The sequence below is a fragment of the Halichoeres trimaculatus genome, unplaced genomic scaffold (genome assembly GCF_033239565.1).
Source record: "Halichoeres trimaculatus isolate MK-OKI-2021-1 unplaced genomic scaffold, fHalTri1.1 fHalTri1_scaffold_20, whole genome shotgun sequence".
Lineage (NCBI taxonomy): Eukaryota > Metazoa > Chordata > Actinopteri > Labriformes > Labridae > Halichoeres > Halichoeres trimaculatus.
In genome coordinates this window covers 18,443,388-18,457,281 of record NW_027437198.1, presented here as the reverse complement: position 1 = coordinate 18,457,281, position 13,894 = coordinate 18,443,388, and the positions used below count along the sequence as shown (strand labels likewise).

General features: G+C 41.8%; 2 protein-coding genes across 7 annotated transcripts in view; one reads left to right on the top strand and one right to left on the bottom strand.

Annotated features, from left to right (window-relative positions):
* Positions 1-787: 787 nt before the first annotated feature.
* LOC141809827 (uncharacterized) lies at positions 788-5,163 on the top strand. Its single transcript, XM_074697027.1, has 15 exons — positions 788-1,112; positions 1,267-1,373; positions 1,497-1,628; positions 1,761-1,809; positions 1,948-1,995; positions 2,104-2,197; positions 2,295-2,354; positions 2,696-2,767; positions 2,848-2,901; positions 3,022-3,102; positions 3,204-3,254; positions 3,361-3,417; positions 4,002-4,103; positions 4,349-4,442; positions 4,537-5,163. Exons 1-15 carry the CDS (start codon positions 1,049-1,051, stop codon positions 4,591-4,593), a joined length of 1,122 nt encoding a protein of 373 aa, XP_074553128.1. The 5' UTR covers positions 788-1,048; the 3' UTR covers positions 4,594-5,163.
* Positions 5,164-7,596: 2,433 nt separating this feature from the next.
* adgrl1a (adhesion G protein-coupled receptor L1a) overlaps positions 7,597-13,894 on the bottom strand; it is a 181,538-nt gene continuing 175,240 nt past the window's right edge. For 5 of the 6 annotated variants that reach the window (XM_074697407.1, XM_074697408.1, XM_074697406.1 and 2 more), the window contains one exon: positions 7,597-13,822. In XM_074697407.1, the coding sequence (XP_074553508.1) occupies positions 12,909-13,822 (914 nt within the window). In that variant the 3' untranslated portion in view covers positions 7,597-12,908. The remainder of the gene's footprint in view (positions 13,823-13,894) is intronic. The other variant, XM_074697409.1, reaches the window with a different exon arrangement.

The window sequence follows — 13,894 nt, the reverse complement described above, 5'->3', positions numbered from 1 at the left end:
TAATATTTGATACTACAGCATAGAATTTAGAAAAAAAAAAAGTTTAACTGAATTTTATATGATTTTTCTAATATGGACAAATATTAATAAACAGGTAATGACTTTAAAATCTTTAATAACTTACATTTTGCTTATTTTATTGACACCAAAGTCACCCTAGTGATCGAACATCTCCTTCACTCTGTACAACAGCAAAGATTTTAGATAAAATGGTTTTACTGTATTTTATATGATTTTTCTAATATGGACGTATATAAATTAACAGGTTATGACTCTTAAATCTTTAATAACTTAAATTTTGCTTATTTGATTGACTCCAAAGTCACCCTGATGATCAAGCATCCCCTTCACTCTGTACTACAGCAAAGATTTTGGAACAATAGGTTTCGCTGTATTTTATATGATTTTTCTAGTATGGACCAATAGTAATAAACAGGTTCTGACTTAAATCTTTAATAACTTAAATTTTGTTTGTGTTATTGAGTTCAAAGTCACTATGGTGATCAAGCATCTCTTTCACTCTGTACTACAGAAAAGATTTTAGATGGATAGGTTTCACTGTACTTTATATGATGTTTGTGGAAGAATATTAATTAATATGTAATGGCTATAAAAAATCTTTCATGACTTAAATTTTGTTTAGTCTATTGACACCAAAGTCACCCTGGTGATGAGGAATCCCCTTCACTCTGTACTACAGCAAAGATTTTTTTTTTTTTTTTTTTACAGTCTATGGGCTGGACGTCCAGCCCCGCATTTCCGCAGGCCGCAGCCGTTACCATCGAGCCTTCACCGACAGCGTATTGAGATGAAGGCCCGTTCGGAGGAAAACGAGGTTGTAGCTCACAGTCGTCGTGACACTGATTAGAAAGAGGGGTCTGGTGTGTACGTGGGTTGTTTTATTCACGAGTTATTGATCCGCAAAGGCCGAATCTGTGCATACCTTTCTAACTTTACCCAAGTTTTTCGCTCTCGCTGTCACTCTCATTTCCTGGTTTTGAACTCTCGCACGCATCGAAGTTTCTCACCCTTTTTGTAACTCGACAAAATGTGCTATAAGAAGTGTCTCTTTCTGGCTCTGACTTTATCATCCTGTAGAAAAACAATACAAGGTAAGAAATAAGATTTTGTTAATACATATTTGATACTGTTTTTTGGAGTTAATCTTTACTTTCACTTTAATCCGGAAGTGCCCGTGTTTCATGTTCTAAAAAAAAGGGCCAGAAGGTTTGTTTATGATACGCTTTCTAACTCTGTGTCCCTCAGGTTGCATTGAAAAGAACATAACATGTAAAGACATTAGGCAGTCCAGCGGTTACAGGTACCCCCATGGCTGTCCCGAAGGCAGCAAGGTTTACGTTGACGAAATTGAGGTACTGTAATTGTTCTGTAAGCTGAAATACTGTTATAATTTGGTATAATCAGATGATCAAAATAAATAAAAAAAAAAAAAAATACTCGTGACTTTTACTTAGAAAGTTCTTTTGTTCCAACAGAGGAAGATAGCTTACGGTCAGCTGGGCTCTGATCCGAGTACACACCTGTATCTACATCCTGATATGAGACTCTTCAATGACTCATTCGTCACAGTAAATTGCTCTGATTTGTGGATCAGGTGCACAGATAACGTGAGTTTTCCTTTTTTTGTGAAATGCTGTTCCACTATTTGTGTAAAAAAACAACTCATATCTATCTGATTGTATAAAATTGAATCATGTTTTCTGCTCTCTCAAATTATGGAAACTCCTTTGACTTTTCAGGTAGGGGGCCATGCAAAGGACTTATGTTGGTCTTACTCTAAGTTGACTGGTAGGGCTAACTGTCTTGTAAACTTATATAAATGCCTTTATATCAAACAATTTACTATATTAAGTCAGTTTAGCTCACTGATCACAGATATAAATAGTCAAATAAGGTCTTTTTGTCCCACTGCTTTAATTTGAACAGAGCCAGAGACGACTCCTGTTCCCAGTGAGTCACAGAAGGAGCTCATCAGTGAGTGGAAATTTTTTCAAAGTGGCATGCTATAAAATACTCCTGTTGGTGTAAGTCAGGTCAATGTATATCTTGTGATAACATGATTGAATGTTGTCCATCCTATAGTTGGTGCATCTGTTGGGGTCTTGCTCTTTTTATTCATTGGGATTGTGATCTCTGTGGTGTTCCGTCAGCATATCTTTGGTGCCCTTCAAGTTTGGTAAGCTCTGTGGTATTTTTGCTAAAACAATTAACTACCATGTGTACTTTAACCTACATGTCGTAAGAAATGTACTTCTTGTTTGCTCCTGTGTCAGCAAGAAGAAAACTGCTGCTTCCCGTCCCTTCAGGTATTTTCAGGGGACTTTCCAAAACAGGTGAGACCAGAGAAGTTGGCTTAGCTTGTTAATATGTGCCTTAGAAACATTATCACTGTTTATTTGAACACATATGAACTAACTTTTGCCATGAAGTCTCCTGACTTTTAACAGAAATGTTTGACAATGGTGATGAAATCAGGCTTGTTTGAAGCACAGATCTTCTCTCTGGAGTCTTCTTTGGCTTACCTGCTCTGACAAATGAATTATTTATTTAATTCTAGAGTAAATAACTAAATTAATCCTCAGGGGAAATCACCAGCAAATAAAAAATGGTTGTCTTATCACATTAAAGACTCTGTTGTATGTAAAGGTAACTTAATGTTTGATTTTCTTTTAAGAAACCATGGCAGGGGTAACGCTGAGGAGGCTTCTGGCTCTGAAGAAGAAAACCGCCTCAACTCCAGTATTGAGTGAGCAAACATCCAGAATTCACCATCAGCACAGATCAGTAAAGTTTCAGTACAAGCTTGTATTTTCTTTTTTGTCACAGGGCGGAAAATGACAATGAGAGAAACGACACACTGGAAGCAGTTGAAGTCCAAAGGTTTGTATGTGAAATTAAGATCCTCTTTGACCTCCTGTTTGTGAAAATATAAAAACATGATTTTTCTAGTGATTACAAGTCTGGACTGTGATCTTTGAACACCTGCATTTGCCCACACAGTACTGATCCTCAAGCTGCAGAGACTCCTGACTCTATCAGCCAGAACATCATTTTCATTGAGGAAGACAACCAGGCGAAGGAGTAAGAAAAATAATGAAGTTCTGCTTCTACGTATTGTTTTTGTCTGAAAAGATTCAAAGGTTTCACTTCAGGTTCTTAGAAACTCTTACATTTCTTTGCAGTGAAGGCACAAGTGTCCCTGATGAAGTCCCTACGAGTCGTGACATGCAAAGGTGAGATTTTGGCATCACACAGTAGCTATTAGTGGTTCTTATTATTATCTAAACAATATATTGAAATAAATTTTAATCTAAAAAAGATATATCATTTTACAACCAGGAACCAGAGAGATGATCCAGGGGGTGTGTATGGGATCAAAGCAGATGACACTGTTGGGTAAGTCTGTCATCTGAAAGATAAATAATAACTCTGAATGTGGTAGATATGAGAAGATTTTTGTAATTTCTCTTTCTGCTTTCTTTACATATGTGGTTATTTAAAAGAGAGGAGTTATGTGCTCTGTAAAAACTTTGTCTGTCTGTGTCTAGCTCTCTCTTCTGTTTACAATGTTGTATAATCTTGTCCTTAATGGGACACCGTAGCTAAGCCACTGCAGTGTCTTCCTGCTGTCTACTGCTGCCATGTTGGGAAAATAACAACACTAGTGTACTCGTGAAAGCGTATGTTTCTTTGAAAAAGGTGATTTTTTTTTTTAGCTGTTTGAGGAATTGAAGGGTAAACATCACTTAGTATGTACAGGACAAGATCAGCTCAGAGGAAATACACACAGGTGTCAACATCCCCTCAAAGTGAAAACTCCTCCCAGGAGTTTAAGATGTGAAAAGAATAGAAGAGGAAACTTGACAGCTCATTTAATGACTGTGCTGTGTCTTCTTATATGTAAGACACTGACATAAAGTACTCACTATGTTTTTTTGTGATTTCTTGCAAGCTGATAATGTCTGTGAATCCTCCTACAGGATTAAGAAGATGCAGAATGGATGGGCTCACGGTGGACGTAGTCCTGAAGATGATGAACAGAATAAGAGGAATGAAAAGGAGCCGCTGCTGCCCACTTCAGGGTAAGACAACCTCTGTTCTCTGTCACTCTGCTGTGCACAGCTCAGACTCTTCTATATACCTCAAATTATATGTCCCCGCTGTTTGGACAGCCGTCAGGAGCAACTTGAGGAACTCCTCCCCCTAATTTTTATAGCTCCAGTCTGAGTTTTTGGAACTTGTCTGAAGTCTGCTCAGAAAGTAAACATAAAGCTCTGCTGTTTCTGGGCAGAGGTTCATGTCTCAATCCTGCTGTTTCTGTCTGCAGAGGCACCAACTCAGACATGACAGGTGAAGCTGCAGCTCTAGTGGATAAGTTCTGTTTCAACCCTGACCTGGACAGCGAGCACTCTGTTGCCGTGGTAAATATAGCACAGTATGCACATTAATACAGTCTTCATGTTAAGAAGCTTTGTGTTGTTTTGTTTACATGAGGAATTGTTTTCTTTGTTGCAGGACACTGATGTGAAGTCAGCACACTACGTGAAAAACAATGGAATAAATAAATATTAGATAATAATAATAATAACAATAATAATAATTCTTATAACATATATTATACATAACTTCTCACAGTACTTCATGAGGCACCTTTTCTGACAGTCCTTTGGGAATAATAACGCTAATGGTTTTCCTTACAACAATCTACTTTACTTTTACGTTGGGTATATTCTTTTTAAATCCTACATTAAGAATCTCATATGATGATAATAGTTAATTCATTCTGATAACAAAAGTTGGAAATTCAAGTTATCTGTGTTGCAGTTACAGTATTTACAAACATGATCAGTCATACAGACTGTTGAGTGTTGATTTAGATCATTCCATCTACATGACCACAATTTACAAATATGGTCACTCTGTAACATCTATAACAATATCCACCACATGAAAAGGTGTTGCAGTGATTATTATCATGGACAGCACTGATCTTCAAAAACAAACAAATGAGATGTTTGTTGTGGAGAAGTGCACAGCTTGACCAAAGGATGGGTGAACCAGTCGGAAAGGGTGCCTCATTGTATTGTATTATTGTATTTTATTATATTGTATTATATTATATTATATTATATTATATTATATTATATTCATGCATTATATAATGCATAGTATCATAGTAATGTAACATAGTGATGTTTTTTCCATTTTCCTTTTCTTCCTTTTGCTACTTTTCACATTATACTTTGTTAATTTGAGCGATCGATTATTTTAACATTTTGTGCAGTTTTTTTTTTTTTTGCGTTAGTATTGTTTAGTTGGAATGTGCTACTGCTGGTCTCTGCCTTGTAAAAGAGAGTTTTAATCAAAATGAACTGAACCAACATTTTAAACATTTGATCGCTATGCTGCAATGATTATGTATTTGCTTTATTATTATTTTGTGCAAAATTCTCCAAAATGAAGCTATCTAGTGACCTCAAAAATAAAATTTCAGCCCACACTGTCTTTGTTACTCATTTATTTGACTTTTTTAAGTTTTTTTTTTCCTGGAAGTCCACTAGGGGGCAGTACATATACACGAGTCTCACAGCTCTGAGGTAACAGGCAACAGAATTATCTCTTTACTTCAGCTATGTGATGCCAGCCTAATTAATGCTTATGAATGTCTGATTACAGTGTTTTTAATTTAAATTTACCATTTCACTAACACCTTCAAAACATATATTTTATCACATAGCCTGTTTCTGTTATAAGCCATGATTTGGGTTACAGCTCTCAATCAGTGTTGATTGACTATTGTGTTGTTGTTGTAGTTTTTTTTTCCAGTGCAATCAGAGTGTGTGTTTGTGTGTGTGTGTTTAAGTTGATCCCTGAATTTCCTCATACAGTATTTTGATTTATTAATCAGCTTGTGAGCAGTCAGCACATTGCAGGGTAATTTTGTTGTGCTATGTGTGTGGTTCAGTATTTAAAAGATTTATTTCCCCTGAGAACACATGTATGTACAGCTACACAAGAACACAGAGTTTCTGACTGGCTTTGATACATTTCTTAGGAGCTGCAGTGATATGCGGTTCTATTTTAGCTCCTTTAAATGCACGATGACCTTGAGAAAACCCCGCTTCTTTTTACCTCACTGATGGGCTGAGCAGCAGGAGGTGATTGTATTGGAGGTTAGAGGCCTTGTTGCTCGTGTTGGTATGTCCGTGTGTGAAAGTGTAACTGTAACACCGTTGAAAAGAGGGTGATTGAATGGCCAAGGCCTCACAGCCTTCCCTCTCTGGGAGTTTCACAGAGGGGACATGAGCGAAGAAGGCGGGAGCTGGGCAGATGGGTGGATGGGTAGGGGGTGAGACATCACGTGTCATCATACATGCACAGCGTTATGCATGACGCGGGGAAACAGGTACATGGGAGAGTCTGTAATTATGGAGAGATTCTCTCTGCTCTGATGCACGTAATAATTATATATCAGCTAATTAGTAACCAATAACACTGCTGTGGATGGTATTATGAGCAGTCAAGGAAGCTAAACTCAGCAGGAGATGAACACTGATCACACCACATCAGAGATAAGATGGCTTAAGGGAAGTTAGCTGGGCAGCACTTGTGTATTATCCCTAACTGATCTCCAGTGTATCACAATGTTTATGGTTACTCTGGAGCGTACTAAAGGTCGCCTACTGCTGCGTGCTGAGGCTTAACAGACAGCTGCAAGCAAACAGTGCTGCATTGAAAAAGTCAGTAAGCTGTATTCACACGGCAGTTTTAAAGCGATTACATCGGGGATCACACCCCACTGTATGATTAATTAACCTTGACTGATGCTTTGTAAAGCTGAATCCAGCTGAGCGAGTGTGCTCACCGGTCTGCATGTACATGGAGATACATGTGAGATAGTTAGAAGGAATGCTTTAGCCTGGGCTGGTTATACTGACTTAAGGTCACTGTTGTGAAACAAAGCTTTTTTTTTCCCAGGATAAGCATGGGAGCAGTCTACTTATTCCCCCTCTTACCAGACCTGCTTTAAACGCTGACAGAGTTGGGGCTGTGGGCTCTGTCTCCCCAAACTGATAGCTTTATTTCCCCCCCAAATCTCTCCCTGATCACATCGTGTAGCATGCTTTAGACACAGACCAGTGTTTGACAGAATCATCATCCCAACTCACAGGTCAAATCTGCATATTCATACAGTGTGTGGTTCAAGGGGGAGCTGACTCAGGAAGGGGCTGGGTTGCTTGGCTTTAGTCCTCTGCTTCCCATGGCACACAGATGAGCTGCACAGAGCTGCCATAACCTGCAGGACAGCTGATGAATAAAACATAACCCCATATTAGTGCTTAAAGATGTCTTTTCATTTCCAGTTTGAGCCATGAGCTTGAGATACGGAAGTGTATATGCATACTGCAATGCTCAAGATCATCAATAATTTCTGTGCTGTTAAGCCCGATTCATGAATAAGCACACAACTAATTCCACTGAGCATCAACACACTAAAGTGAGCTTCTTTGAAATGTTCACAGAGAAACCCTGAAGCATTAACAGCGTATATTTTCAATGTTTTTTTTATTAATATGTGCTGATACAAGGTCGCCCTGACCTGCGATGACGCAAACACTCACAAAATAAATCGCCCCTTTGGCCCAGACAGCTGTCAAAGCAATGAGTGTGAAAAAGAAAGAATCAAAGAAAACATATGAACATCATTCCTCAAAGAAAACAGAATCAAGGTGTTGTATTAACCTCACTTTACAAATGTCTCAGTGGTACATGATGAATGAACCATTTCGTAGAAAAATCACAGAAAGCTCTGGGAACGGCGCTGTATGTAGAATCCCATATGGCACAATGTCAGTGCGTAACACAATCCTACAGTCTTCTATAGAAATCACCATTACACGATAAATTATTCCCATAAAGGGATGTCCAATACTGAGTAGGTACAGTACCAAGCTAATTCATCTAGCGCCCAGCTTTAGCTATCCAGCTCATACCAGCATCAGCTAATTTCCCACTACAGACATGGAAACACACATTCAGGCACAGTTCAGTTCTGTACTCTCTGAGACAGTGCGACCAACTAAAAGAAAAGACAAAAGTCATGCTTATAGATTCAGCCGGCTTCTGCATCATGTTGATGGATGTTGACAGGCAAAGAGCAGATCCACCACTCCCACTGCTGTATAAATCTGCATAACCTGACTGAAGATGTGTACTATACAGTGTCTTAAGATATGTTTGTTTTGGTTTTGGACCTTTGAGTCTCTGTATAAAAAAGGCCTCACACATTTAGCATTTTAAGGACACAATTCTACCCAGAAGCACCTGTGTTTTTGTTCCTGTGCATCAAAGTTAGACACATATACAACTCACTGGCAAAACAGCACAATCCTCATGACTGGTATTATGCCATACCTTTGCATGGTCTTAAAACTACAATACTCTGTGTATCAGTCATGTGGACATGTAACAATAGAGCAATAACAAAATAATACTACTTTATCGCTGATTATATTTGCTCTTTAAAAATCTTAGTAGGAAATCCTGTGGCATATATAAGCAGTCTAAAAATCTCTGTCTAATCAGCTGAAGCGGCAGTGGATTCATTTTCACATTTTTAAGGAAGCATCCATTAGACTTAACAGCCGTTATATCATCTTTCTCCTCCACAGGCAGATTTTTTTCTTCTTAACTCAAGATCTGACACGCCAGCTTGATCAACTGCAACCATGAAGTGATAACCTCTGGATTGCAAAGCATGAGCAGGAAGCTTTCTGAAACACAGCATAGCAGCACATCCATCTCCTTATCTCCAGCCCCAGCCCTGAAAAGCCTCTCTGCGAAGCGCCGTCACCAGCAACCACCCCTCTTTCACTCGATTCCTGCCTGTAGCTATGAATTAGTGACACCCGTGACATCTCGGCTCATGTTGTCCCGACTCTTTCCCCTCTCGGGACACCCTTTGCAGACATAAAGACCCTCCGCACCTCAGCTACTGTTGAACTCAAACACCAGTACCCTGCCCCCCATCACCTCCCCTGGTGTGATGCGCGTCACTGAAATCACTGAAAAAGAAAAAAAAAAGTCTGTGTGTGAAAGGGTCAAGTCCGAGTAAGCGGACTGTAGGCCTGCTGGGACCTCTGCTGTCTAATGATAGACTGAACAACGCTGCATCTAACTCTCCACTGACACTGAGCTGCAGGGGTGAGACAGTCATATGTCAAAGGTTAGGCATCCCACCTTTTAAATAACTTCCCATCCAAACACTGTCAAGCTTGGCATGGAATGGGAATTGCATCCAACACTAGCAGACAGAGATGGAAAAAGGAGAGCAGCAGAGAAAGTGAGGGCGAGTTCTCGGCAGTAAATTAGTACCCATGGTGTTATTATTGTGATTAGGGGTTAAGGGGGATTTGATGGTGGAGATATTCCCATTGTGTGCGCCTCCTTCCAACAGCATGAGCTACAGACCTTCTACTGTATAATCACTATCATTTACCACAGTACAGCACTCCTCTGTTTATTGAGATATTAATCTGGGATAAACAAAGCTTTTGACAAAACAAATTAACATTCTCAAAGAAGGGCTGCACTAATGGAGTCCATTGAGATTGATATTAAAATGGGGATGAGATGCAGCATGAGGGAGGGAAGGAAAAGAAGCTGGGAGGTGCTGGAAAAAAAACAGAAGCAGGCCCAAGGTGACGCACATTCCTCCTCTCATGGGGAGTGTCTGTCTAAACAGTGTTCCTCCCCGGGGCGGGTCCCAGCTGAGCACTGGAGATCAGCATCAGCACATTATGTCAAATACAATGAGAGAGTAAGGGAGTTAACGATGATGAGAACAATGAGGATAGAGATGATGATGTCTGTCTTGTGTTTGCCATTAACACTTCCACCCTAGAGTGGATTGCTTTATCTTCAGTCCTGCTTGTTAAAATACATTCAGTTGTCCTGGGCTGACCAGTGTGTGCTGCCTCGGTACGATGCCCCGTCACTGAGCCATGAGATCCGTGCCTCACCTTGTCGAGCACTGCAGCAGAGCAGAATACATGTGCATATTGTCCTTTCATTTGTAAACACAGTCAGATCCCAGGTTCAGCTGCAAATCCAAGTCATGTTCCATCAAACCAGAATTGCACAATTTCCCTCAGCGGCTCCAGTGACAATACTCCGGCCTTTATTCTGAGCCTCATTGTGCTCCACAGCCTGTACAAAGTTACTCACAAAAGTGATTTAAATAACAAGAAAAAATGGAGCAAATCCTTGTAATCCCACTCCTCTTATCTGCCTTTAACCCCCCTATCTCTGCTCCAGCCCCAGGAGCCACAGCTAACAGCAGTCCTTTGGGTTCCTCTCAGAAGTGGGACAGTGAGGCTGTAGCCAAATGTCACACACTGCAGCGGATGCTTCTATTTTCTGCTCACGTTCAGTCCACACATCCCGCTGTGTGCTCACTAGGCACAGGTTTACGAGTGAGACAGTCAAAAGAAAAATCTTAACAGTGCTGGGATAAATCATGGTGAATAAATATTCCAAAAACATACATAAAACTGATAAATAAACCATAAGAAATACCTATAAATATAACGCAGAGGAAGGCAAACTCTACATTTTTTTTTAAAGGTCAGACAGATTTCAGCAGGATGAAAGGAGCCTCATGAGCAGCTCCCTCTTGACAGCTAATTTCTCAAATGTATCGCTTGCATAAGGTGACGTACTGAAAACATGTTTCTCGGGAATGGTCAACCCAGCCTGTCACTCTCACGGTATATGGTTATCTTAACGTCTCATGAGGCTGATTTTTTTCCTGTCCTCCTTGTACCTGAAAGCGCAACTGCCATTTGAGGCGGGGAAGTAACGGCAGCTCTCTGAGATGAGCACCGTTGTGTAATGTGCATTCAAGTCGCAAAAATAGCCTCTAACGCGTGCACGCATCACACACACACACACTCAGAGCTATCAGCCATTCAGACACACTCATGCTTCCAGACACGCACGGAGGAAATGAATGAATTGTCACATTAGGCTCTGGAGTTATGCTGGAACTATTTTTAAGAAAGAGCAAAATTCAATATTCTCTGATAGCAAAACAAATGCTGTTACCACACATGCTAGATCCCATGTTGCTAAAAGTATATCATCTGGTTATATCTTCCAAATAACACAAGAACCGACCAAATCACTTTATGAATGCCTTTGTTCCCACACAATGCTTTATCGAGCCTCTGAGGCACAGGATGACATTTGAGAATATCTATCTCACTTGCCCCCACACCTCCCGCATCCTCCCTTGGCTGCCCTTGGCAATCCCGCTGGGGGAATGTCAAAGGTCATACATTAACAACATGTAACGGATTATAATACATCAACATTGTGCCAGGTTTTTAAAATCTCCTGCACATCCTAATCCCTTTCCCTTTCTGTCTTTTTCTCTTTTTGATCATTAAGGATTTTATTCTGAATGGCACGGTGCAGGGGCACATGAGCGACAGATCAAGCCACCCGGGGGGAGAGACAGAGTGTATCATTCAGGTCACAAACTCCAAAACATTTTATTTTTCTCATGTCGGTTTGTTGCAGTACAAGAAGTCATTTTCATAGTATTTGTTACGTTTTGTTGCTTTTGATCATCTGGTGTCTCTATTTACATTGTAGGAATAAAGTAGATTCATGTGTGGTTCCTATGTACACATTTAGACCAATTGGATTGACCGGTGCGTTTGCGACGTTCACAGTCTTGTTTGTCACAACGGCACACAGGAAACAAGTCCACTTCAATTGGCTAGGCTCTAACAGCAAAGTACTGGGGGGAGGGGGATGAAACCTCTGCAGGCCCCCCCACCTCCTCTCAAAAAGATGCAGACCAAAAGTCAACAAATTGAATACTCTCTTCAAAACAATAGCAAGGCAGTCATTTAACTTTTCAAATGCCAAAAGCAAACAACCAGAGAAACAGTGGAGAGGATTGGCCAGTCTCTTGGATGCACGTTCTCCCGCTCTGGAGGGGCGGTGCACAGGGTCTCCTTAGTCTCCGTCTCTGCCTCTACTCCACTTTTGTACATCGTTGTGGATTCATAGCAAGACAAAATGAAGGCAACTACTCTGAATCAGCTCCCACTGCCTGCTTGGAACAAAAGCTCTTGCTCCCTTTTACTTAGATGGAGTACTGTTTTCACTTTTGATGTTCGGTAATGAGCACTTCTGGATGAGTGAGTGTCTGTGCGAGCATGTGTGTGTGTGTATGTGTGAAATATGTGCATGTGTTTGCCTTGTTAATGTTCTAGTTTCTGTCCTGGCTCAATAAAAAGATATTTTTGGCAACAGTGAAGAGCTTTCTGTGAGACATTTTTTAGGTTATAATCATGTACTAAAGTCCCTGTCTCTAAAGCTAACTAATCCTATCAAATGAAGACTCCAAAAAGACCAATGGGTGGTACGAAAGGGAAATGAGAAAAAATATAAAATGATACTCTCATCTCCGCAGGCAGGTCTGAAGAGAAATTACATAAAAAACTTTAACAAAGTTTTGAAGTTTTGAAATATTTGAAGGTAAAGGGGGGTGGGTCGGTACATTCAGAGTGCTGGACTTGGCCTTAGGGTACCAAAAGAAATGGGGGAGGGCTGGAGATGGAGAGAGGCTCTGAATGCTCTGCTGAAAAACATCCATCACTCATCTCCGTGAGACGGGGGAGGGTTAAAGACAGAGGCTGATTCTGCAGAGTCAGCCAAGACTCCCCCTGAAGGTCACTCTATTCGCTCATCTGTTAGTTAAATAAAAGTCAAGAGAAAGAAAGGCAACCAAACAAGCAGAAAGTGGAGAGACGGGCTAGGAGGCAGCTCTGGCTGTCATGTTAGAGTCCCAAACTTCCTCCGTTCGGCTCCAGTCACAGGCTGGTGACCAGCTGCATCTGTCCGTCTCCCTCGTTCTGTGCAGGCTCTTGAGCCGCATGACCCTCCCCGCTCGGTCTCCGGGGTTGGGCCTGGTAGAAGGTCTGCATTGGGGCCCCACGAGAACCCAAGGCGGGCCTCCCAGAGCTGTAGTATAACTCCTCAGGCGGCTGAGCAGAGCGGGGCACCACCTCCAGGGGCTCAGGACTGCTGTCTGGATAAGGTGAGTCTCGCAGGTTGGTGATGCTGGTGTACAGGGAGTCACGGGCAGGTGAGTCTGGTGCTCTGTTGCCTCCCTGCCCACTGTTACTCTGGCCACTGTGACCGCTGTGGCCAAGGCTCTCGGTGAGGTCGGCCGTGTAGCTCTCGGACTCCTCTGGGTCACTTTGGTAGAGGACAGACTGGGCCCGTTGTAATAGCAGGGGTTCCTCTAGGGCTTTGTAAAGCAGCTCCACATCCTGCGGCGTGCGCTGCCTCCCCTCTCTTAGATAGTCCTCGTCTTCATCCATACTTATGGATGGCTCTGGCCCGGCCCCCATTGTCCCCTGACCGACCCCACCATGAGGGCGTCCCCCTGCCAAGCTGCCACACACTCTGTCCCCCGTGTCTCCCCCACTCCCTCCTCCGACACCACCTCTCAGGTTGTTGTGCACAAGCTCAGAGATGATCATTTTCTCAAAGGCGGCAGCGTCAGAGAGGTTCCGTCTGATGCCTCCGCCTCCCATGGTCTCTGAGCCGCGGGCGTTGAAGAGAGGAGGGGGACTGTCTCCGCCTCCGCCACCGAGGAAATCACAGCTGCCCCCTCCTCCCCCGCCTGGACCGCTGCGCATGGAATAGCTGTTGTTGAAGTTTCCATTCAAGGGCAGGGTTTCCATCCCACAGGGGTCTCGGGCCTTAGATAACGTGCTTTCTGGACCCAAACACAAACACAGTAAAAGCAGAACAAAGAAGGGTTCGGCACTGTTATCATTCTGGTGTCAGA

Bases quoted from the DNA above. Each gene is read 5' to 3' on its own strand.
- LOC141809827 (XM_074697027.1), top strand. From the start codon at position 1,049: ATGTGCTATAAGAAGTGTCTCTTTCTGGCTCTGACTTTATCATCCTGT. The intron at 1,113-1,266 runs GTAAGAAATAAG...TGTGTCCCTCAG, and splicing joins CTGTAGAAAAACAATACAAG to GTTGCATTGAAAAGAACATA. The intron at 2,902-3,021 runs GTTTGTATGTGA...TTGCCCACACAG, and splicing joins GAAGCAGTTGAAGTCCAAAG to TACTGATCCTCAAGCTGCAG.